The 25,295-nt window shown below is 31.0% G+C and overlaps 1 protein-coding gene across 1 annotated transcript; it reads right to left on the reverse strand.

Moving 5' to 3' along the window:
* LOC126841506 (uncharacterized) lies at window positions 1-25,295 on the reverse strand. Its single transcript, XM_050578053.1, has 6 exons — window positions 25,194-25,295; window positions 24,676-24,826; window positions 24,252-24,343; window positions 23,368-23,518; window positions 22,903-23,012; window positions 1-15 (listed from the first exon to the last, which is right to left on the reverse strand). Exons 1-6 carry the CDS (start codon window positions 25,284-25,286, stop codon window positions 1-3), a joined length of 612 nt encoding a protein of 203 aa, XP_050434010.1. The 5' UTR covers window positions 25,287-25,295.

Here is a 25,295-nt window from a genome sequence, read left to right on the forward strand (position 1 = left end):
TCATATGGCCACCACCTGGAATAAACAGAAAGGGAATCTTAGAGTTTAGAAACAGGCAGTGATGCCAGAACGCAGATATTTCCTTTTTTTTCGTGATTCATGGCTACACTGACACATTTATTAAATGTCGTACACCGACAACAATTTTCTGTTTGTTTTGTGTTATTACTTATTGGGAACTCGCTGAGATACTGTCTTTATAACCCCAAAACGAATATTGATCTTAATAATTCAAATGTTTAGACATGGTCATAACTAACCAACCTAGTACTGAAAATTAAAACGAACATTTTTTCAGTTTAATTTTTTTGTTATCGACTTAAAACAAAATCGACAGTCTTATCACGTGTAAGGGATGATGTTGAACATTTTCAAAATACTCGTATTTTCCAAGAAAATGAGTGTCTTCGATTCGGCTGGATCGACATATAGGGTGAAGGAAGGTATTTTCGTGGCATAAGCAATTTCGTGATATAGTTTGTTGATCGTATCGCGTAATTCCCTATTAGAAAATTGTCTTGAAAATCACACTGATTGTTAAAACACAGTTATTTTAACAATCAGTGTGATTTTCAAGACAATTTTCTAATAGGGAATTACGCGATACGATCAACAAACTATATCACGAAATTGCTTATGCCACAAAAATACCTTCCTTCACCCTACAACCAACTACACAGGTGACGTTCGGTGGTTACATTATTATTATTATTATGTCGGTGTTAACATCTGCGTTTATGTAGGAAAATTGCGACCAGTTGTAATAATAATATAAGAGTAGTTTCACGGGGTGACACCGAGGCCAAGGCGACACGACAAGAGGAGAGGGTGAGTGGTGCAATAAAGCATTTGGAAAATAATATATATATATAAATATATTAGATGATAAATCACGGGTTTGCCCAGCCTACGCAGGCCCGAAAGGACAATATAGGGCGGCCAGTGATATTTTCATTTTGACGTTTATTTATCATTTCCATTTGGATCACGTGCATTCAACAAGAAACAGTTATTGAATTATAAGTTGGCCGCAAATTCCACCGGTGAAATCCCATCGAGATGTTATTCGATTTCTGATCCCAATCCTGCATTCCCGGCCACGACCCCTTTGCCTGTTATCATTCCCGGCCAATGAACGTCACCCGGTTGTATTTTATATTGTAGAAAAATTATATATATACCTATATATTAAAAGAAACGGCGACGTTCGTGACGGGTTTTCTTTTTGGAATTTGCGCTCAAGTATGACGACCACGTCGTAGCCAAAGTAAAAAACCCAAAAAAATTGTTTCTCTACAAAAATTACCCGCACGTACGAATTTTAAACTAACTCAACGTTGACATTTTTCCAGTACACTTTATTCCGTCGGCTTTTCGACGGTATCAACAAGTCGTATGACAAAATCTTTAAGAAAACCCTGTCCTTGAAAAATGATATAACATCATCTGGCGACTAGGAAAATCCACAAAGACACACCGAAAAAATTAACACGGTTTTGCACTCTTGAGGGAAAATATTTGGCAGAAAAACCGTTTTATAAAATACACAAATCACACTTTATGGTTTTCTACCCAAAAAGCGATCATTCGAATAACCGACCGCTGTGATATTCGTTTAAAAAAAAAAAATCATTGTTGTTTGTGTTTATCTATTATTTATTTGTGTTAATTCTATGTTAATTTCAATGTATAAAAAAACAAACCAATTTTGTGTTAAAGGTCGAACGCGTTTAACAAAATCTCAGAGCCGTTTCAAAATTCTAATAGGTAACCTGTATGTATAAGGTAAGGTTAACGTTTAACCAAGTTCGGTTATGCTATTTTAATATTATCATTTATTCTGACAGAAAATTAATTTTGAAAAACCTTCTAAAATGCCTCCTAAAGAACTTACTTTTTACAATTAAATTAACACAAGCAATACCTATTTCGTTTTTGACAGTTTTCTTACTGTTCAAGTAGTTTAATATCTTTTCAAATCTAAAGACCGTGGGAAATTAATGATTGCTTTTTTCTTTTAATAATAAGAATATTCGATAGACTTCAAAAGAAAACATTTCAATAAGTAAAATCCTGTACCAAGAATTCAAATTAGAAACAACGAGTCTGGCTTAAAATGTGGAAAACTCATACCTTTAAAACCGCTTTGATGTGTTGGAAAAATAAAAATGTTTTGATTAATTGCCTAATAATGTTATAACGCTCTATAGGTGGTTTAAAACTTTAAGAACTTAATTTTTTCATAGCATATCGATGGCATATTTTGTTTTAAGATTTTCCAAGATTATACATTTTTTGAGCAGCAAAATTAACTACCCAAAACGTGATTTTTTATAAATTGAAAAGTATAGGTGCTTCGAGGCACGGTCAATATTTTGTAGGTATTTTTTAAAAAATTATTTGCAAACGGTTAAACTGAGACTAAATCCTTTTTTTTTTAAACTGGTTAACTAGTTAATAATATATACTATGATGTATAGACATTGTTTTAACGGATAATAAACATTATGTACCTACAAAATAGAAAATAGAAGTCGTCTAACACATACGAATAATTTAACTTATCTTTAATGTATCTTATAAAATAAAATAATCAAAAATTTCAATACATAATAAATGCGTGGGTAAAAAAAAAAGTCCTATTTAATAGTGTGCGGGCAGCGACGATGTGAGTGTCGATTACAAACAAACATTTCATCACGTGTGTGTTCTTTTATTTATAATATTCATTTGGCATTCGGAAAATGATTGATAATACATTGTGTTGATGTTAAGTTAGGGCGAGAAATGTCAAATATATAATATTTATATTCAAACAACAACAAAATTTGAATCCATCCGACGAAACTGGGATTTAAATCGTAAATCAAACAAGCGTCAAAAGCAATCGCATATATTAAATTAAAAAAAAATAATAAAAACCTTCAGTTAAAGAGGACTAGTGCGATTTTTAATTTTCAGTGACAGCGTTAACGATCGGCCATAGGTTTCTTTTCACATTAATTTTACTGCTTATCTACTTCTTCATATTGGTACATCTATTAATGTATAAAATCTTAAGCGTCCATCTCGTAATTATATAAAATACTAATAATTATGTTAAGTCGCCCGCTTTTATCCATAATTCATCAACAATAGAAAAATAAATAACATACTTATAAAAATAGGTACTAAAATAACATTCCCCAATAAATAACCCTTTTTAACTTTTTAATAAACATTAAGGTGTGCGGTACAACAGCTTCTGCTGCATTAGCTATTATAATAGAGTTTCTTACATATAAGCTTAAGTAGGGGTGTGTGTATATACCTATACATACAGTGGTGATAAACAATAAACGACGTTTGCCGGGTGTACTTTATACGACCAACAGGTAAGCCAGGGTGTACTACTTGGGCTTATATCTTTTTGCATTTTTGACATTCGTAAACGCTATATTATTATAAGTGTACATTTTGCAATATTTTGCTCCCCCAAAGAGGATATCAAACGAATTTTTTTTCGAATCTCATACTTGCCAATATGCTTATCTTTAACGAAAATTGAACAACTGGGAATTCTGTCCATGTATGTATTTTTAGGCGATTGAGCACGCACAATTGCGTGAAATTGTATAAAGATACAATTACTACTACTTTCTTACATTCTTCTGGACGGTTTCTCGTGATTTAATTTCTAGCACAAGTGCAATACTCGTTTTTGTGGAAGTCGTGTGCCAATTTATTATCTCCGGTTTGTTATTTTACCCGTATCATTTTTTGGGGGTAATGTTCAACATAAATATTAGAATATAGTTTACCCGCTAGGTAATAGGATTTACCAACAAAAGCATAAGCGAACGAATAATGTAAATTTACGCTACATTTCCATATTATTATATTTTATTTTGGGATAACATAAAATGATAGCAATAAGTACAGCGTGCGAGTAATACTCTTTTTTTAAATTAAAATATAGGTATAAACCGCTCATTCTCCAGAACCCTTGTCGGGATGGATCGGGGGGGGGGGGGGGTGGTCGTGTATGCCTGATAGGATTTTTTTTTTTTTAAACACACCAAAACCTATGGCCGCCTTTTCTCGAGATTTATAATCGAACGAAGGTTAACACACATGCTGTTTTATGATACCTACCCGGGCGCTTGTACGTGGCACACGCAGCAGCAGCACCAGGACTAATTCCCCGGAGCACAGTAAGAAGCGAAAGCTTTTATTTTTTATTTTATTTTTATTTTTTTCTGGTCGGTTTGTCGATTTCCGAACTTTTAAATATTTTCCGTCCAAACCCCAGGTGTGTATAAATCGACCCTTATCTTGGCACGTGCAAAAAAAAACCACCTATACCACTGTTAACCACTGCCGCGCGCATATTGGTACCTACTATATACGACTATGAGTGTAAAAAAAAAGAAGTTTAATCGATAACGAGACCGAAGAAAGAGAAAGTATGTGCAACAACAATAGAAAATTTGTCGAAAGTCTCATTTAAAGGTCTGCGAGTAATGACAGCGCGCGCGAACAATGAAGCGATGAAAGAGACGTTTGAATGGGCGCTGTAATGGCAGTGGGGTATGTAGTAAGTACCATCAGCTATATACAGTAATAAGATCGGGGGCGTAGGTCGAGTCGTAAAAGCTACAATGTATTATAGCAGTGTTGAAAATAGTTTTAACCCGAATCAAATATGCACGTAAAACCTTTAAGAGCACCTACCGTTCGACTTTGAAAAAACCCTAGTATGTTTTAAATGATAATAATGTCTTTAATGTGTTAAAATATTACAGTGTGTACTCGTTACTCTCAACAAGTTATTATAATTAATGTTTTAAGACGGGTTTTCGCCCTTAAAGTCGTTGTCAATGATGATGTGCAGTTGACATTTGTTTTGGACTTTGTTGACGGCAATGCAGTGGTAAAAAAATATAAGAGCACACCAAAATAATTTTGCATTTTAAACTGATTTAAAAACAATTTTTTTTTTTTCACATAAATTAGTCAATTAGAAAATATGAAAATTTGGCTTTTGAATTCAAAACGGTATAGTAGATTATTTAGAATACTTGAATAATTTTTGGCAAGTTTGTACTTACAATTAGTATGAATTATGATCATAATATATTTATAGTCTTGGGTAATTCTTTTATTTATATCAACGTATTTTTTTTCAACATGGTTGTGTTATTGGGCTGGATACAAGAAGTTTCATGTCACCATTTTTGCATTACACTTTCGCTTCAACGTGATAAGAGATAAGAGAAAAGTTATTAGAGATAAATGATTAGAGAAAGAGATAAGAGAAAAGTACAGATATATAATATAATAAACTAGATTTCTAACTAGTGACAAGAATGGAAGTCGACGTCGGCCATTTTTGTGGTGTATAAAATAATATATATATCTGTGACTCTGAGCTATCAACTAAAACTTGTAATTGTTATAAACCATGATAACAGTTATAAACATGTGATAAGGTTCTAATACCCACAAAGATGGCGGAAAATGATAACTTCAATCATCTCTATTGGCGAGGCATGTACACTTAGCAATCTAGTTTATTATGTATATCTGTGGGTAAAAGTGATAATAGACAAATGATAAGAGATAAGTGATAAGAGATAACATATCCATGGCGTAATGTTTTTTTCCGTGGAGCGGAGAAAATAACTAAATTTATTTTTCCGTGACAATATTTTATACTGAACTAAAATTATTGTGAGTAGAGAGACGCAGGTAAGTTGTTAGTCGTGACACGTTGATGTGTAATGGGCCAGTGACAAGCGGATCCGTAGGTATTTCATATTTGCGGTAAACGCGCGGTTAAATTTCAGACGGAAAATAAAAATAAAAAAAATACAAAAAGGATGACAATAAAGTAGATCATTCGGCGGGGTACGCTTTGTGATGTTGAAAAATTCCTTTGACACATGTTCTGGCATGATGATAATGCGGTGTACACGATTGAGTCGAGGCATATTAGACGGACGGACGCGGTGCGGCGGTGGAAAGGCAAAAATCGCCGCAGGGTCGTAAGTCTGATTTGCATTTATATGGCTTGTAACAAGCACAGCTCCTGCCATCCCGTCTTCTTCCCCCTTATCCTTGTGGTCCCTTCGGATATTTTCCGGCGGTTCGTCCGCCGTTCCCTTGCTTTATCCAGGTCGACTGCCCAAGTGGATTTCTTTGGCGGTTCGTTTGCCGGCAATCCCCGGGCGCCGTTTGGTAATGCACCTGTGTAATATATTCTATTTTGGTGGCTTTTTTTTATGTGTCTCAGAATATGACAATTCGGATGGTAATTTGAGGTATCAAAAAAAAAAAAACCTCATCCCGGCCGTGTCGTCGTGCCGCCCGAGGTTGTTTGATAATACCGTAAACATGTCGTCAACCTAACCACGTGTACGGCCACTTATGTATATTATACATTCTCGATGGCGAGGGTTTATTAATATTACAGTATGAAACCACCGCCTAAAGGCAGCAATTTACTTTGCCTGGCCGCGGTCGCCATAAAAATGAGAATATAAATGGGGTACTCTTTTTTTTAATACCTTATTTCCTGGTTTTACATTTTGTTCGACTACTAACAGCTGAAAACCGCGTCGCGTCGCAACTGTTTGAAATCTACACAATGTGGATTCTAATACTATTCTTATACTATGGTTAATACCAGGTTTAGTAGTATGTATGGTTAAATCTAAAAAAATGAATGCTACTACCATGGCTTGAAGATTTTTAGTTGTTATGGTTTATTCGCTATAACAACTAAACTGTCATGTTTTCTGAACAGTTTTAATTATATACGAGGCGCTCAGAAGCCAAACTGGTTAACTCCACAAAATGAAATTTTTCAGGACAGGCAGTTGAAGTTATTTGAAAAAATGTATGTAAGTACAATTGCCAATTTTCTTAGCGCACTCTAGTGGTGAAAAATTCCACTATGGAGTTATTTATCTTGGCCACTGAAAATTGTACACTTTTTTAATCCAACCATGCTATTATTCGCAATTTGAAGGGGAAAAAAGTGGAGTTAATCGGTTTGGCATCCGACCGCCTCATATCCACCAATAATTTCTCTTAAACGCGAATTCTACCAAATTAGAACATATGTGTGTGTATGTGTATTGGCATTTGTGTAGTTCTGTGGCGACAAAAGGTTGGCCGGATTTATATGCAAATTTACATCACACCCCTCCTTTTTACAACCAAACGCCCTTTTTTTTTTGTTTTCACAAAAAACCCTTTCGCCTTGGGCTTTTGGACTTGTTCGCCATTGTTTTACGGTCTTGTTCGGTTTAGCTCGGAAATTAACCACTTTAACGTTAGCCATTGGCCGTAAGGAGAATGGCGAATATTTTCAATAGGAATTTTAAAGGGAAAAAGGAAAATATATATACATCAAAAGTAGGTCAGCACGCGAGGCTCGTTCGTACAAGAGATTATCCGGATCAGTGTCGTCGTCTGCATCTTGTAGAGCCCTAATAATATGATCGTTTACTTCGAGTATGTAATACTTTAAAAAAAAAATATATTTACAATATTTTATGTCTGCCAACCATAGAAGAAAATATAAACCCAAATTAAGAACTAACGGTGTAATAATAATATTGTAAAGAGAACAAAATATCGCATTATACCGCTGTGAATATTATACTAATTTAGTTTATGATTAAAAATACATTTTTTGTACATAATAAAACCGTTTTAAAGTTCAACATCTCTTCGGCTTAGCACATTGTATACCTGTCCATAGGTTAAATAATAATTATGTATACATATTATAGTATGTTTTATATCTTTTTGAACGGCAAAGTATATATTTTATTAACTTTTAAAATTATGAATATTGTGCTGAAAATGTTGACTGATCGATAACTAGTTTTAAATAAATAGTTTTAAAGTTATTTAAGTTTAAAATTGGGCAAGGAGTAGAGTTATTTGTATTTAAAAATAATCACTCAAACTGGTTACCGAACAGTAAAATTATTCTTAATTCAAAAAAGCTAATCAAGTATATACTTTGCCATTTAAGTTTCATATATGATGATATAGAGCTCTAGCAAATATTAAATAAGATACAAATTTGAATATGGTCTAATATTGTACTGTAACTTAACCTAACAAAAATGTTTCCTAAAAAAAAACACCCTAATCCCTATTTATATATTTTATATTTAATCTATGCTTTGCCTGAGATTCAATTCAGGATTATTCAATTTTCAAAATATCTGCATATTTTTATGATACACAAAGTTATAATAATAATAATATATATATATATATATAAAGTGGCCGGTGGTGCGAATCATTTGAGTTAAATTTATGAGTTGAACGGTGACTTAACCATTGAAGATGAAAACTTTTCTGGCGTTTTATTCGAATTTGATATTATGAAAGCATAACCACGCGTTAAAGTTTAACGAAGCGTTATTTTTGAAACCTCGGAACACAATTGAACTTTCTTTTCTTTACTTATTTGAATTGTACGTCGCCTGTAGACATTGACTCGTAATTCTCCTTTATTAATTAATCAGTAAGAAGAAAAAAACCATTTTTACTTTAGCTTCCGTGAATAAAAAATCGTATATAGTAATAGAGTTAATTAGTATAATAAAACAAATATGAATTCAATTATATTATTAACGTGAATAAAAGATAATTTTACTTTTTAAATCACAATCATACTATTCATTTATGTTCAAATAATTTGTACGTTCATTAAATTATTATATTTTTTTCTAATAATAATAATTACCTATTAAACGGCAGCAAGTTTGTCGATGAGTTCACCTAAATAAAGATTGTAGAATTTATTAACAGGAGTTTGACTGATTCCCTTACAATCAGACTTAAATAAACTTATTGATATTAAATAAACATTTTGTCACGACAAAATACAATTGATTTGCCTAACTATCCATTATTGCTACCTATTATTTTTCCACTGATTTAGTGTATGATTTTATTTGTTTGATTCTACGAGAGAGAAAGCGTACCTTATACTTTTCTGATGTGTAACTGCCGTCTGAACTCTGCCCTCTGGTTTTCGTAAAACTACTAAATACGTTTATTGTCGCCAAAGGGAAATTAAAAAAGTTTTTTTCGGAGCCCGCTTCTTTTTTATATTTTTGTTAATATACTTTTTCGCGCTTCTAAAAACTCCACACCCACCCCAGAACATAATCGTCCTTTTGGTAAAAAAATCGCAGGGAATTTTGACAGGAAGAAGTAATCAAATAAATAAGTTTTATCTATCTTCTTCCGCTGAATACTTTTCGTTCGGAGTCTATTCGCCGAGTTTGGTTTTTTTTTCTTTACACATTTACTAAAACATACATAATATTTATTTAAGACTGCTAGAACTCAAATTATCCAACTCAATTTTACACCTATAACAAACGCCATAGTCAATGTTACTTATGCCGTACAACGAATATAACATATAAAACAGGTATTGACCTCTTTTTAATCCTAATATAATGATATAATATAATTTAGTAGCCGAGATGGTACCGGTTTGATTTTTAAACATATGTGTATTATGTAATATTGCCTTTGTACAATCTCAGCCCATACCTACCTTAACATTGTTAGAATTATGTCAGCACTTGTAACTGCAATGTCCGTTTAGTTATTTAAATCTGTATGTATAACATTTGTTTATCAATGGAAGCTCATTTCCGGTACTAAAGTAGTGAAATTATTTAGGAACTTAATTTTTTTTTTCTAGTTACTGAAAATGATATTCAAACGTAAGTACAATAAGTTATGAAATAACGAGAAACGTTTAAAACGAAAACAGCCTATTTGTAAAGTATCAAAAAAAAAACATATATATATTACCTCTTGTGTGTGAGAAACGTCAACAGGAGATTACTCTGAGACGGCGAATGTATCAGTTTTGGACTGGAAAACCCGATTGTCTTTGTAGTAACGGTAGAAGGCGAGCCAGAAACGAAAAGAGGATGCGAAACTCAATTTACAATAAGTTTGTAAAACGAGCTGTAGGTAAAAAATGGCTGGGGAAATAGCAAAAAAATAAAATAAAAGAAGGATGTCCAAAGGGAGTTAAAAAATATACCCTTCGTAAAACTCGTTTTATGCTATTTGAGTTCCTCTCGACATATATACAGGTACGCTAAATCGGTATAACAATATCATTTTATTCTTTTTTTTTTTGCGTTATATATCATACATAATATATGATACCTATATATATATATATATATATATATATATATATGTGATGATCGAAATAAAAATAAAAAAACGAGTAATACGTTAGTAATGAGATGTTCGATAGAGGAAAACGATCCAGTTTTTTTTTACAAGAAGGTAAGTAATAAAAAAAAAAACTTGTCGACAATTTTTTTCACGAAAACGCTGAAATTAAATTACCATCGGAAAATTCTGTATAATAATTTTCTCGGGTAGAAGATAAATAGATATTATATCCTCGGAATATCAGGATGTAGTCTCCGGCGTTACACGGTTTGCTTACTCCGAAACGGTAATATGTCGTTTAAACAGAAACTAAAAAGTTGTAACGAGTTTAAGAAACGTACTTAATTTTTGTTCTGTCAACTAGTTTAACTTACCTGCAGTATATAATATAAGCAAGTACAAATATTGTACGAATTTGTAAAAAAAAAATATAATAAACAAGTAAACGTCAAAACCATCAAAGAAGAATTTCCACCGAAGAAACTCATTAATAACGTTTGCTGGAAAATCAATTTGTTTTTTCTTGGGAGTAGTTTTAAAGTGCAAAACTTAAAATGTATTAAGCAAAATATTACTAACGAAACGCTATCCAATGGTGAGATACTCGAATGGCCTAAATTTTGTTGTACAAACTAGACAAAAATGCATGTTAAATTTGAAAAATTTCAATGATGTTTGCAAACTTAACTACTCGCATAATATTTTTACTCGGAGGCGTTTTGGGCAGGTGGGAATAATCGAGTGTTGACAAAGGCTGCTGAGGTTTTTTTTTTTTTTTGTGGGCCTCTTTTTATATATGACTTGACTGAACCTGTTCAGTCAGCCTCTATCTTAACTCTACTGTTAATCGATTAAATTATATACAGGGTGGTCCATTTAACGCGAGACGCGCATATTTAGTCTTCAAAAATATTTGCAATTTTCTAGTTTTTCAAATTGGTAAACATTATCAACGACACAAAGTCAAGCTAGAAACGCATGTGTTTAATGTATAATATTATTTTGGGTCAACCTCAAGGAGAGTGCCACGTTATACATACAATATTATATTAACGGTGCATAAGTGACGAGACTATTGTAATGATCCATTGTTTACGGTGTCATTAAGTTTTGCACTCTCCCACGCGGCGTCCTGCGGGAATTAACTATAACGACATTCGGGACAACGGGACTGGTATGAAGGGCGGAGCGGAGGGGGGCTAAGGGTTTTGGATCGAATCGAATATATTATTATCAGTGTGCAGGATTTTGGCGATCGCCGAAAATCGACGCATGCAGTTCTCACTGGATTTGGCTGGACTCGAGCCAGCCAAAGAGATCCGCCGCACACACAAACACTATATACTGGTATAGGGTGTTTGGCAAACGAATTTCACTACCTAGCTAAACGGATTACGTTTCGCCGTGTGCTATATACGAGATTATATAGCATTGGAATTGGGGGTGGGGGGAGGGGGGGGATACGCGCCTAATGACCCTGACTGTGTTGTTGTTGTGTTATCCGAAAAGCCCGAAAACCATCGAGGCAGGAGATAAGGAGAGTAAGTTTTGATTTTCGAGCTTAAATCCGCAATTGCAATATTTTATTACAATAAATATACAACTCGACCGATAAACTGTTAATATAGTAGGTACATACATATTATTATTTTTACTCGAAACACGGTGAAATAAAAAAGAAAATAATATAATATGTGTATAGTGAACACAAAAGAACTATTTGTTATTATCAATTATTTTAGCACAAGCAAGTTATTCAAAAAAGGATGAACGAATGGCACAAGTTTCTTAGGGCAGTATATATTATTTAGGCAGTGGCAATGTAGTTGCGACAAAGAAGAAAATGCATAGCGATGGAGATGCGCCAATTAGTGGTTGCCTAAAATGGTTAAGAAGATAGTGATCATACCTATCATTTTTTAACACTTTACCTCGAACGTGGTCGAAAAAAAACATCCTTACATTATTTGCGCTAATTACTTGGAGTTTTTCATGTCGTGATTTAAGCTAGTATAATTTCCAACCCCTCTCATGACAGTAATGATTATTATCACTATTTTCTCTCATTACCTATATCTATGAAAATAACACAACATTTTTCAATTATGACAACCATTAAACCGAATCAGAGTGTTCTGTACATTCCTTAGTAATGTGGTTCATCTTCTGTGTCATTTCACATTACATTAGAAATAATACTATTACTAGTGCATAATTTTCAAGCTATTATTTCTATTTGTGTCCAACGAGAGTTCGATCCAAGTTCACACCTAGGTATATACTATGATGAGGTGAACTGGTATCTATTAAAAATAAAGTTGAGCTTGAGATTAGCCAACCCGTTTATTGAAATGGAACACGATTGAATCTGTTTAAAAGGGATTAGCCTTTAGTTAAATTTTAGAACTGTATTTTTCGACGATAAATAGTTTTTTAACTAATTGTGCATTAACTAAATTGAGTTAATGCCGTAATGTGGTCGTCGAGTGTGCTATTTAACGTCCCTTACCTATTTTATTTTCTTGTAATCTAATCAAGACAAAATAACAGACGCTATGTAAAATCTTAAATGCTTGGCAGAAGATAAAAAAAAAACAACAAGACCGGTCTTTTGGGAAAATCGGACTCTTAAAGGTCTTCGGTTAACGAGCTTAAAAAAAACACCAAGCCAAAACAAGGCACAGGAGAAAACCCATCTCGATCCAATTTCCTGTCAGTCCTCTTTATTTTTTTTTTTGTCTTCCCATTTACATAATACGTAGTAATCTTATCAACAGTTTATTCTCGACGAGAAATCCGAACTCATCTTAATAAACGCACCAGAAACAAGACCGCTCTTGTACTTCAAGCGATGTCGTTACCATAACATTATGTAGGTAATGTTCGTTGATTCTGACCAGAAGTAAAACGTTGCTTTTTTTATTTTTATAAAAACGATATTTTATGATACCTTATACTCAACAACAGCCTTTATAAACTAAAAGTCATTTGGATATAATGTGTAATTGCGTTTTATGAATATTATGTCATAAACGAGACAAACGTATTGACGAAACTTATTACACGAGTATTTTTATTATTTTGCATAAAGGTACATATTGCTAATTTGTAATTATTATAAAACGGAAAACCTATAAAAACAAATGGCGAAGTTTGTAAACAATAAAACAGTTTAATAGATTAGGTACCTAACGCGCATAGCGCTGTTATGTTTATGTATCTTATAATACTGTTCCTGTATCTTAGGATTCTCATAAGTTGCTGCTAACATACTTGATTAACCTTTTTTTTTTTTTTTTGTTAATGTAGGGAAAACTATATTTAGCCAAATCCCTGTTGATTATAATATCAATTTAACTTGTTTGTTCGAATGAATAAAACTAGATGTGACATAAAACTTAATTATACAAAAAAAAAAAAATTGGCCAAAAATTCATTAATTACTTAGGACCTAAATTATTTTACTCTGTAATTTTTTTTAAAAAAATGTTTATAGCCTTTATTAACTCTCTAAATGTAAATGTTAAAAAATACTAAATACTAAAACTAATGTTAATAGATATATGATAAGTCGATCATTATTATGCGATTTGTAAAATATTTGAAAACTAATTATAAGATATTTATTATTTATACAATTAAATCTATGTATTCATTCATAATTAGCCATAATTCTGTTTTATTTGCTTTTTGCTCTCTGTTTTTGCTGTTATATTTGTTTGTTATTGTATATTAGATGTAAATTATATTAGTTAAATGTAATTAAATCTCCATGATAACTCTCTGCGTCCAACTCAAGCTGTGCTTACAGGAGTTAGAGATAAACCATAATAATATGTATGATTGCATGATTGTAAATAGTAAAAAATGGTTATTTAAATTTAAAAAAATAAAAATAAAAACATGTTACCTTAACAAGATATATAATCGAGGATGATTGATACAGTGGAACAGACAAAAATGCCATTTTGGCTGCCGAGTTAATAGCGTAGACGATCGTCGACATGGAAATATATTATTGCAAACGATAAAACTCTGAAACCCTATATGACCCACAACGAATCAAAACGATATAGAAATAGAGAGGAATGTGTGGATATCCAAGCGAACGTTATTAAATGGAAAAATCGGCTTGAATGCCAATCAAATCGTCTGGAACAAATGTGTATATGTGTAATGTATAGCTGTATAATATATAGATATTATATTAGTATTTTGGTTTTCGAATTTTGTCAGTATGAGGATTTTTTTACACACAATCAAAAATACACGACCAGAAAACCACCGGTACAGGAGATAATTTGCGCCTTTTACTAGGAGTTTTTTATGTCTGTGATTTAAGCTATTATAATTGACTATTATCACTATCTTCTCTCGAAACTAGATTTATCTAATAAATCTAGCTATTTTTATTTATTTTTATTTTGTTATTGCATCAAACCAATTTTCAGCAATACAATTTAACAACAAATACACATTTTAAATAATAAACAATATATATATATATATATATATATATATATATATATATAAAAAAAGAATGCTCTGTACATTCCTTAGTAATATGGTTCATCTTCTGTACCATTTCACATTCCATTAGAAATAATACTATTATTAGTGCTGAATTTTTACTACTATCAGACACAACCAAAAAAAAAGAAAGAACCGTACCGGTTGGAAATAATAATAAAAAAACATCTCTGAAGCGACGTCCCGAACGCGGTTCGCTTAGACAAAACGGGCAATCGATACATTTAGCCCGATGAAAACACTTTAAGGACAAGATAGCCGACGACCACTGTGTGTAGAGTTGCAGTGTACATATGGTGCTCAAGTGTACCTATGTCAATAATACAACAAAAACTGTCACAACGAGTCTAGTCGGATTGATAAAATACAGACCATAAGAAGTTGTGAAATTACAGTAGCGCGCTGCTACTGTAATGTAAGTGGTTCATTATTTTCGGCCACTCGACAATTCTCATAAACTATTCAGCCACGCCACTACTATCCTTCGCGCTTTAAAAGTTTCCTTTCTACAACGAACCAGAAGATGTCTAGTCTATGTTTTCAGTAAGCTACACCAATCACATAGTGTTTGGCAAGAAATCATGCCAATATTCGCAACGTTCAATATGCTTAAGGGGGCATTTCAAGGAGTCAATGGCGCCGAAGACTAAAGCAATTAGTTTTTGATCAAGAAAATTGCAACAATAACACCGCCTTACAGTCAAAAGCCTTGCACACATAAAGTAAGTACAAGGGTGAGTTGTGCGGTGTGGGCAGAGGGGTGTGGAACGGAAAGCACTAAGGGACGTGTCACCTGCGGCACATGGCGGTTGCAGCAACGACCAATGTATATATTGTATTGGAGGTCCCTTTTCATAGCAAGTACACACATATACATATGTGTGTGTGTGTAGACACAATACGACTGTCAACCGCAAGCCGCTCATTTTTGCGTAGGAAACCGGAAAAAGGGGATAAAACGGGATATATATGTGTGTGTGTATTTATATGTACAGTGGACGGAGAGAGAGAGAGAGAGAGAGAAACCATACATATGAAATGGAACAAGAACTTTTACCCCGGTATGGAAAAACACCGAGGAAAGGGGTTACGGCACAAGGGAAGTAAGGGATGTAAGGGACTAGAAGGGGAGGGTGTTGGCTTTTGACACCCAAAACGCGCGAATAAAATCAACACACGTCCCCGGCACTCGCTTGTATGGCGAAATTCGTATTGTTCTGTGTGTATGGGTACAAGCCGTGTGCGTATGATCTGACTGACGAACCTCCACAAAAAAAAAACAGAAAAAAACCCCCCACCCACACACGTGTAAGTGTATAGCAAATAGTTTCATTGTAAGGGCGTATACAGACACACAAATACATATATATTTACTAGGGTATGGAACAATATATGGAACTTAATAAATCCTGACAACACCACCAGGACGGCCTGGGATATAATACTAATTACAAACACAACTTTAAAAAGTTGGAGATTTATTTTCCCTTTTTTCACCCAGCCCAACAACACGTCATGAAAACCTAAACAGGTGGCATCAGGCTTTGTTGAAATCTTAAATGTTAATAAAAAAAAATATATATATATGTATTATTATCACCTCACTTGGATAAAATATTACATTTTATTTATGCGCATTTAAACGTTAATTTAGTATTCATAATTATCAATGTAAAATCAATGCTCTTCTAAACTCATATAAAACTCTATGGCTGTTCTTATAAAAAAAATTAAAACATTCTTCCTTTTTATAAAATTATAACTGTAATAATCCTACGTTCAACCCTAGTTGCTCACACAAGAACAAAGATCAGCATTTTTGCAAACATTTTGATTATAAATGACATTTTACGTGACAAACTCAATATTCTCCGGCTTTCCAGAGGTTTTTTTTTTTTGTAGAAATAATTTAAAAGGAGATTATGGGAGAAGGTTATTCCCTCAACCGTTATGTCACATCATAAAAGGTTAAAAGAAACAAAAGAATGTATAATATGAAAATGTATTTATATCCTTACCATTATTTTATGCGAAAATAATGTACCCGCCTACGTTAAACCATTAAAGCATTAAAATGTACTTTCTGTAGTAAACTAGTATTTTTTTTTGTTGTAAGTATGTCCCTCGAAAACCTATCAAAATGATGAAAACAATGAATAATCAAACACTTTACATATTGTTTTATACGTTGCACTATATTCTTAATAATATTTTATATTTTTGTAAACTTTTGTTTTGCTTAAGTAACCAAAAAGACAATTTCAACACACTTTTAAATTTAATTATAATTTAAAAACGACCAAGTTTTATTGTATTGTCAAACAGCGATGAATAAAGATAACAATTTTGGTAACCAGTTTTAAAATATGTCTTAAAGCCCAAAAAATATTCATTAAAGATTATGTTAATATTTTTTTACATTTTACTAGAATGACGAGGGATAATAGTACCACTATGCTATTGTATTAAAAAATACAATCTATATTAATATTTTGTTAATAAAAATAATAGTTTTTATAATACAGATGTTTACCATTCTTACTGCAGAAAGGAGTCATGTCCTTGACATAAAAAAAAACAACTAACAAAAAAACTATTGGCCTTTTTTTTCTAATGAAGTAAACATAAAATATTAAAAATTAATGGCAAATGTTCAAAGTAATATATTTATTGTTCCGTTCAATGTTTGTTTTGTCTTTAACGAACAATTGAAAAATGTGGAATAGTCCATTTTTTTAATTTTATTTTAATGTTACTCCGACTGCCTTACTGCAACACGGTTATTTCTTTTAATAATATTATTATCAGACTGATTCATAATCCAATTCGGGAAATTAAATTAATTTATATAAAATATAAATTATTATTGAAGTGACTTAATTACTCGTTCGATACGCATTTAATATGAATTTAATAAAACTTAAACTAATTTATATAAAACAGCTAAAGTAAATGATTTAAAAACGCATGTATTTTGTATGTGTTATTGGAAGACTTACATTTTGCTGATTTTGTTAAATTGATTATAAAATAGTATGTAAATAGTTTTCGAAGGTAATCAGATTTTTTATCAGTTTTATCTTAATTTTACGCATTAATAAATGTGTACATAATTGAAACTAATTAAAAGGCATTTCTATTCATTAAAATATAAAAAACTTTATTTCTTTGAATTAATTCGAAAATGTTAAAAGGCATTCATTGTTTTGGTTACGATTGGGTAAGCTGGCTCAACGTCGTGATTAACTAAATAAAAGGAGCCAAATAGTTTCTTTGTATTTGTAACTCTCGAATTTGTATTTATTTTTTCTCCAAGGCGTTAGTATAATTAAAATATTTTATTTTACATATTATACCGTGGGCATTGTTTAATCAATGCTGTAAGATATTGCTAAGTGCTTTTCAATACAATTGTCTTGCACAGCTGTACCTATATTACTTACAAACTTTGTGATAATTTCATAAAATATATTAATACATATTATAATAATACCAACAGACTTTTGCTCTTATTTTTCTATGTGTTTGACGATGGCCAGTAATAAAATATCTATGTTTTCTAATTTTTCTCAAATTGAAAAATACATTAGTTGATAGTATTTTACAATAAATTTATAAAAACATAATAATATTGCAACAATAACATTGTAATATAGTTATAATATCATTATGCAATCTAATATATTGTTGAATTTTAACACGTTAATGTTAAGGAGTTAATAGTGTTTATTTGTATTTTAAATTTAAAAATGTCTTAATATGTAATTGTATATTGCATAGTGTGCTGTGTCTTGGTGAGCAGCTCGCTTTGAATAAAAATATAGTTTCTCTCACTATAAAATTATTTTAATGCTTCGCTTCATTTCAAGTTTTAATTTAATAATTAGACTTGACATTATTTTATAATTAGCCCCGTAATTCCTAACAAAAAAAAATTGAATTTTGATGTTGTTTCAATTTTATTTTGGTCACAAATACTATAATTATTAACGTGTTTTTTTTTTTTTTTAATAAGTACTAAGTTTCATGAAAAAAAATCCTATTTTAAAAGTACAATTGAATATCAAACCGGTAAACCAAATAGTCGTTCAACTCTAGACATCTACCCTTAGGATATAAATTGTATTGAAGCATTAAAACCCACAGTACAACGCGCTGTGAATAGTTCAGTTGTTGTCTCACAATTGGGGTGGTGATCGTTATTTCTTCTAGCCATTGATTGAACTGGGGATATTAAAAAGTTTTTGTTCGAAATACCGCACCACTATCGTTTTACCCCCATTTGGCATTATCACTACTATTGTTTTATTGAATTGCCGTATAAATTATTTGCCATGAAAACTGAAAGGGTAATTAATGTTGTTATGTTTGCTACCTGTACCTACACACACACACACACACACCGTTTAGCAATAAATTTTATACTCACAATAAAACACGTTAAGAATAATAATTACTAATATTCGTGCGGTCTATACCTATATTATACAAAACCGTTTGGTTTAAAATAAAAGTATGGCATACACACATTTACATAACTCGCTAATCGATTATACGGTATTGGATTCACGGTGAACATTTATCTGAACTCGGATAATAAAAATCAACACAATTACATGACAATTGATTAGGAGGCCGCTAGCCTATTTAACCTTAGTTTGGCCCATTGCTATATGTGTAAGCCTTTAATTAAATAGGCTGCCTACATTGAATTATATAATTTGATAATGTCATTATTTTTTTTTTTTTGCTTAACTAAAAATGTTTGTACAAAAAATAACAAAACTAAAAGGGAAGTTTAATTAGGTTACAGTTAATCAAATATCAACGTTAGTACTGAATAATTATGCATTCAATTTTGTTTTTGTATGCACTCGTGTACCTATTTTGCATATACATTGCGCCTTCAAGCAAAATGTATATTTTAATTCGAGCTTTTGAAATAATATAACCATTGTTGATAGTAAATGAAGTTAATCAACTAACGCTTGAAAATAAAATTTACAACATTAACCACACAAATCGGGTCATCAAATTATATAATAAGTATACCATATTATGTTAAGACAATTAACCATATTGGGTGTAAGCTATTTAAATATTAATAATGGGATAAAATTAAATACATTACTGTAAATTATGTATGTCTGTTGTGTTGTAATATATTTATGTGAGATAATATACCTATAATATTAGTATATAAACACTTATTAATACTAACAACTACTAATTTACTAACACCCAATTCAGAATATATTAAGACCAAATTAAGACACTATTAATTATTACAGTAAATATAACATTTTTTTCCCTATCACCTAACATAATCGCAGTAAATAGTTTTACGGCGTTACACGCAAAAAGTGCGTTTTTTCTTGACCAGTTTAATAAAAACTTTAGCTGATTAGAAAGCTTAATCGACAAAAAATGTACATAAAACGTTAATTTGCCCTTTTTATTTAGTCATGTTTTTTTTTTATGTAGCCTTACACATGTTGACTTATTTAGACGGGTTCAGAGAATGTCGTATTCGAGTTTACGGCTCTCTAATTATCGTACCGTAACGTTGTTAATTTTATTCTCTTTTTTTTTTTGTAACAGTGTAAGTTTAAAAAGAAAAAAAATACATGTGCGAGAGTGAATACTAATTATCGCACAGCGTAGGTATATAAACCGGGAAAAAGGGTTGAGACACGGTGGTGTCATATATTATACGTTTACCAACGTTATTCAATTAACTCTGCAACGTACTCGGTGCTGCAAACAGCTAAATCGAATTTACCTTGTACACTGTGCACGTTTATTATGTGCAGAGAAACGAAGAGAAAATGTAGGTGGAACGGCTGCGAGTAGTTCACACGTGAAACGCGCTAGATGTTAATATATTATTGCTTTTTTTTTTTTTTAATTTTTAATTTCCTACTACCCTCGTGTGCTTGAATTCTCAAAGCCCGAAGGGATTGACATTTGATCACTGGTGTGATTCAAAATCTAAAAATTAACCATTTTTTCCCCAACGGTACAAACGTACCTATCCATTTTTTTTTTTTTGTACAACATTACATAATATAACGCCGCTTGCCTCTAATATTTATGACGGCAGTATTCTCTGGCGAAACGAAGCAAGTAGTGTTGATTTACAAGAGTCTGTATAAATGCATTCGCCAACAGTGTAGTACCCGTAGACATCAGCTAATTTATAATAATTAATAATTTGATACATTAGCAGTCGGTTTCACCGACATTTGTTAAATACACTCTTTTAACACAATGTCAGTTAACAATTCATTTAAATTTAACATCTGGTTAAAAGAAACGAGTTTTACCATAACATTAGTATTGTTAAATTTTATTTGTTAAGTTAACAAAACGTTAGTTGGGTTACCAAAGCGGTTACCTCGATTCCAACGTTTTCATTGGTTATTAAGATATGTAATAACTGATAAGTGATTGTATTTAATTTGTCGGTTTGTTATCATTTGGCATTTTATTTTACTTTCTTTTAACGTTTCGGTTTATATAAATAGTTTATTTATAATGTTTTAACACATTGTTTAGATAGTCTATACCTTTCTAAAAATAGTTTATCACCAAGGTCATTAAAATAATTTTGTCTATTTTAAAGGCCTAAAAAAAAAATAGGTAGTGATAAAAATTATTTCCATCGTTTTACACAAGACAGGCAAGACATAATAACATTATTATCTAAATTACAAAATACAAGAAATCATGATATTTGAACCTATAATACAAGTCTATGCCATTCCGTTTTACCTAATCTACCTACATGGAAAAACTTCTGCTTACCTAATTAAGGGTTATCGAAGATGTCTTTTCTATTATTCTCTAAATACCCAATATAAAGAAGTTCCTCGTCAAATGTGTAATTTATTATTACATATTACTAGTATACTCAGTCAACAAAAATTATAAAACAAAATCTGAACTAGAAAAATATAAATATTAAATGTGGGTAAGTACTACAATACATTTTAACAAGCCGAATTCGGGTGATTAATTTAACAATCGTTTAAACAATGCGTTAACGCTAACAAATTTCGATAAAACTCAATTTTCACTAACTAATAAATTGTTAAATATAGTTAACAATAAGTTAAATTGTTAACAAAAGTTGGTGAAACCGGCTGATAACATATTAGCTATTATGGAGTTTCATAAGTATCAAGGTAAAAAAATGTATACAACTTAAACGCATTGCTTATTTTGAAATTTTATGTGCATTTTTCTATTTCTATTTTTCTTTTAAACCGCTAAACCGAGGTTTTAAAATTTAGTCACCATATAGACAAGCCCTATATCATAATATTAACATTGTTCAAAATTCATATTGAATGAAATAACAAGAAAACCAATTAAAACCATAATTCCAAACATAATAATCTTTTTACAATTGATAATTGTAAAGGTCTTTTTTGGTTTTAAAATTATGTTTTATTTGTTCATTGCTATGAGTCAGATTTGTATTAAAAAATATACAATGTATATATCTTTGTAAAGACATTATATGCTAAAAAATATGTATCTATCGTTTTCAAGCTGCACATGTTTTTAATAAACATTGAGAAACACCAACGTCAAGAGGTTATGTTCGGGGGGGGGGGGGGTAATATAAACGGAACACCACATAGTAAAAAAAAATATTGTCTTATACGTTGTAGGCAAAGTACTGTACTAAAAACAAGTCAAACATCAATTTATTTATAAAACTCGAAAGATGTTTTAAACTTAAATCCAGGTCTTTTTAGCTATACCGGCTAGATAAACAACTTTGGTTCTAATAACCTAATCTAGCCTAACTTTAGATCTATTATTGAGTTTCTATTGGTTGTATTTAAATAAGCACTTATTTTTCCGAACAGACTAGGTAAACATTTGGCAACACACCTTTAATAGTTTGTATGTTGTTTTAAATATTTTGAGGGATCCCTTAGTGCTTAGGTCTAGGAGCCGCTCTTCTCTAATTATCTCAAAACTTTTCATTGTGTCTAGTTGGAAAAGTAACCATTCCGGTTGTACTTCAAATAATTCCAAATAACGATTTTATTTTTTGAAACAATATTTATTATATTTTCTTAGTACATTATATTTTATAATTTCACAAACGATTTAAAAATTAATATTTTATAATACTTGTGGAAACAAAATTAATAGTCTCGCACTTAAGAAATGTTCTACTGACACTTGCCTAGTCATGCAAATGCATAACACCATATCTCCGAATAGGTCATCATTTACTTCATCTAAAACCATCAATGAGTAATATTATAGATACTAGGTGTTTTAATCTATGCTAGGTTCATGACCTAAGTAGTTTTTTTTTGCGAAAAAGTTAATCTCTATGCCAATAAAGATAAATAAAAAACTTTGACTAAAGTGAGTTTTATAATATAAAAAATTTCAGGAATATTTACATATTTCGGACTACAATGGTAAGAATTGGTTTTATGAAAATTATTTATAACCTTTTATGAATAAAAGTAATATTTAAAAGTTTCATTTTTTGTAGTGGCGAATGAAAACCACTGACTCACAGTTTCACAACAAATCAAAAGAAAGCTTTTATTATTTGACAAATATAATATATTTAATGGTTACTGAAGTCATTTAGAGTCCTTCCGCTTGCTACGATATAACTCGCCACATCATTGAGACAATCCCGGCCCAACATTTCCGATAATTCCATAGTAGTAAGTGGACCTGTGTGACCTGAATTACTGTTGAAACGTTTTATAGCACGGTCTATAGCCTGAAAAGTATTAAAAGGCATTAAAAAATATAGCTTAATATAATATAACATTTTTAAAAGTGAAGTAAATTCAGGTGCTATAATGGTTGACAAGATTTTAGAAAATAAATAGAAACTATTTGCCTCAAATCTTCCGAGATAACAATATATTCTGTTTCATCTTACATAAGTTACTATGTATCATTCATATAAAAAAATATGAGGAATCTTACAGAAAGTATCCTAATAATTTTTGTATAAATCATTATGTCGAAATATTATTTATTTCAAAACGTTAGCCAGTTTATTAAATATTTGTACAGTTAAATAAAACAGTTTTTAAACAATTACTAGCTAAACCTTAATTATGTTTTAAAATGTTTCTATACTAATGATATTTAAGTATAAAATCATTCGAATGAATTTCAAACATTATAATTACTGTACAACATTTCCTACATGGGTTTGTCTGCAATCACACAACACACTAGGCAGTTTTATGTGAAAAGAAAATAGAAAATTAACCAAAGTAATTTATTCATAATGAATGTCATAATCATTATTTAATTTTTTTTTTAATAAAATACTTTAGACACAAAGATAAATATACTCAAAATCTTTTGAAAAAATTATTTACTTTATAATATTTATTATTAACAATACATAACAAGAGCAAATTGTCTATTTCACAGTTTGCCTACATTCAGAATTGTGTAAAACCTTTTTCGAATAATATTTCTAAAATTATGCTTACAACTTGATCCCTCAAAAATTCTGTTACCGTCATTTTCTTTTGTTCGCAAATGAAAACCACGATATTCCAGAATAGAACATAATCTACTAAGTCTAAAACAAACAATGAATAGGTAATACTATTGATGCTAAGTCATTACAATTTATGTTAGGTATATTGTTATAATATAAACAGCGATTGCACAGTATCCGGGAAAATTATTAAAGAACCAACGTTGTGCTACCCACCACAAATAAACCTTAAACATTCATTGAATTTTAATATCTGTTCATAATATATTAATAAGCAAACTCATAAGTAATTTCCCACGAACATTTTTGACAAAAGTAAGTTTTATAATATGAATTTTGTTACTACTTTTTACATTTTCCAGACTACAGTGATAAGATTTTGCTTTAGAATAATCTTTTGATTGAATGGTTACTTAAGTCGTTTCTTGTCATATTATTTGCTGTCAGGTAATTATTCACAAAATTTACATATTTGTCGCCCAGAATATTCAATAATTGAGCCGTAGTAAGAGCAGTTTCCTGGCCTGAATCCTGGTTGTTATTTACTACAAAATTATATACAGCCTGAAAAGCATTAAAACACATTATTAAAAATTTTAGTTAGCTATAACCCAACATCTTAAAAGGTAAGTAAATTTAAGTGCTATAATTTTTATAAATATAATGCAATTTTTCAAATAGCTTTTAATATGTCTATATTTATATGTTATCTAGATGATAATTAAAAAACCTTTTATTTGAATGATGCACAACTCTGCTTACAATAACAAAACGTACTATCCAATTCTAGGTAAAATTAAAAAAAATTACATACAAGGGGAACTTAATAAAAAAATATATACTAACCATATTTTTAATTTAAAAAAAAAAAGTAAATAAAATTTACAAGATGATAACCGTTTATTCAGTTTGCATGATTCTTATTTCTTACCACTTCATCGGCTGAAGGAAATCTGAACGCAACAGTTTGAACCAAGATATTTATGGTAAAACACAAAACCAAAATGTATTTTTTTGTATTCATATTCTGTCT

This window comes from Adelges cooleyi, unplaced genomic scaffold (assembly GCF_023614345.1).
Source record: "Adelges cooleyi isolate 19-005CV unplaced genomic scaffold, UGA_ACOO_1.1 ACOO_flye_CR_arks_rails_tigmint_CR_PRNA_108, whole genome shotgun sequence".
Classification (NCBI taxonomy): domain Eukaryota; kingdom Metazoa; phylum Arthropoda; class Insecta; order Hemiptera; family Adelgidae; genus Adelges; species Adelges cooleyi.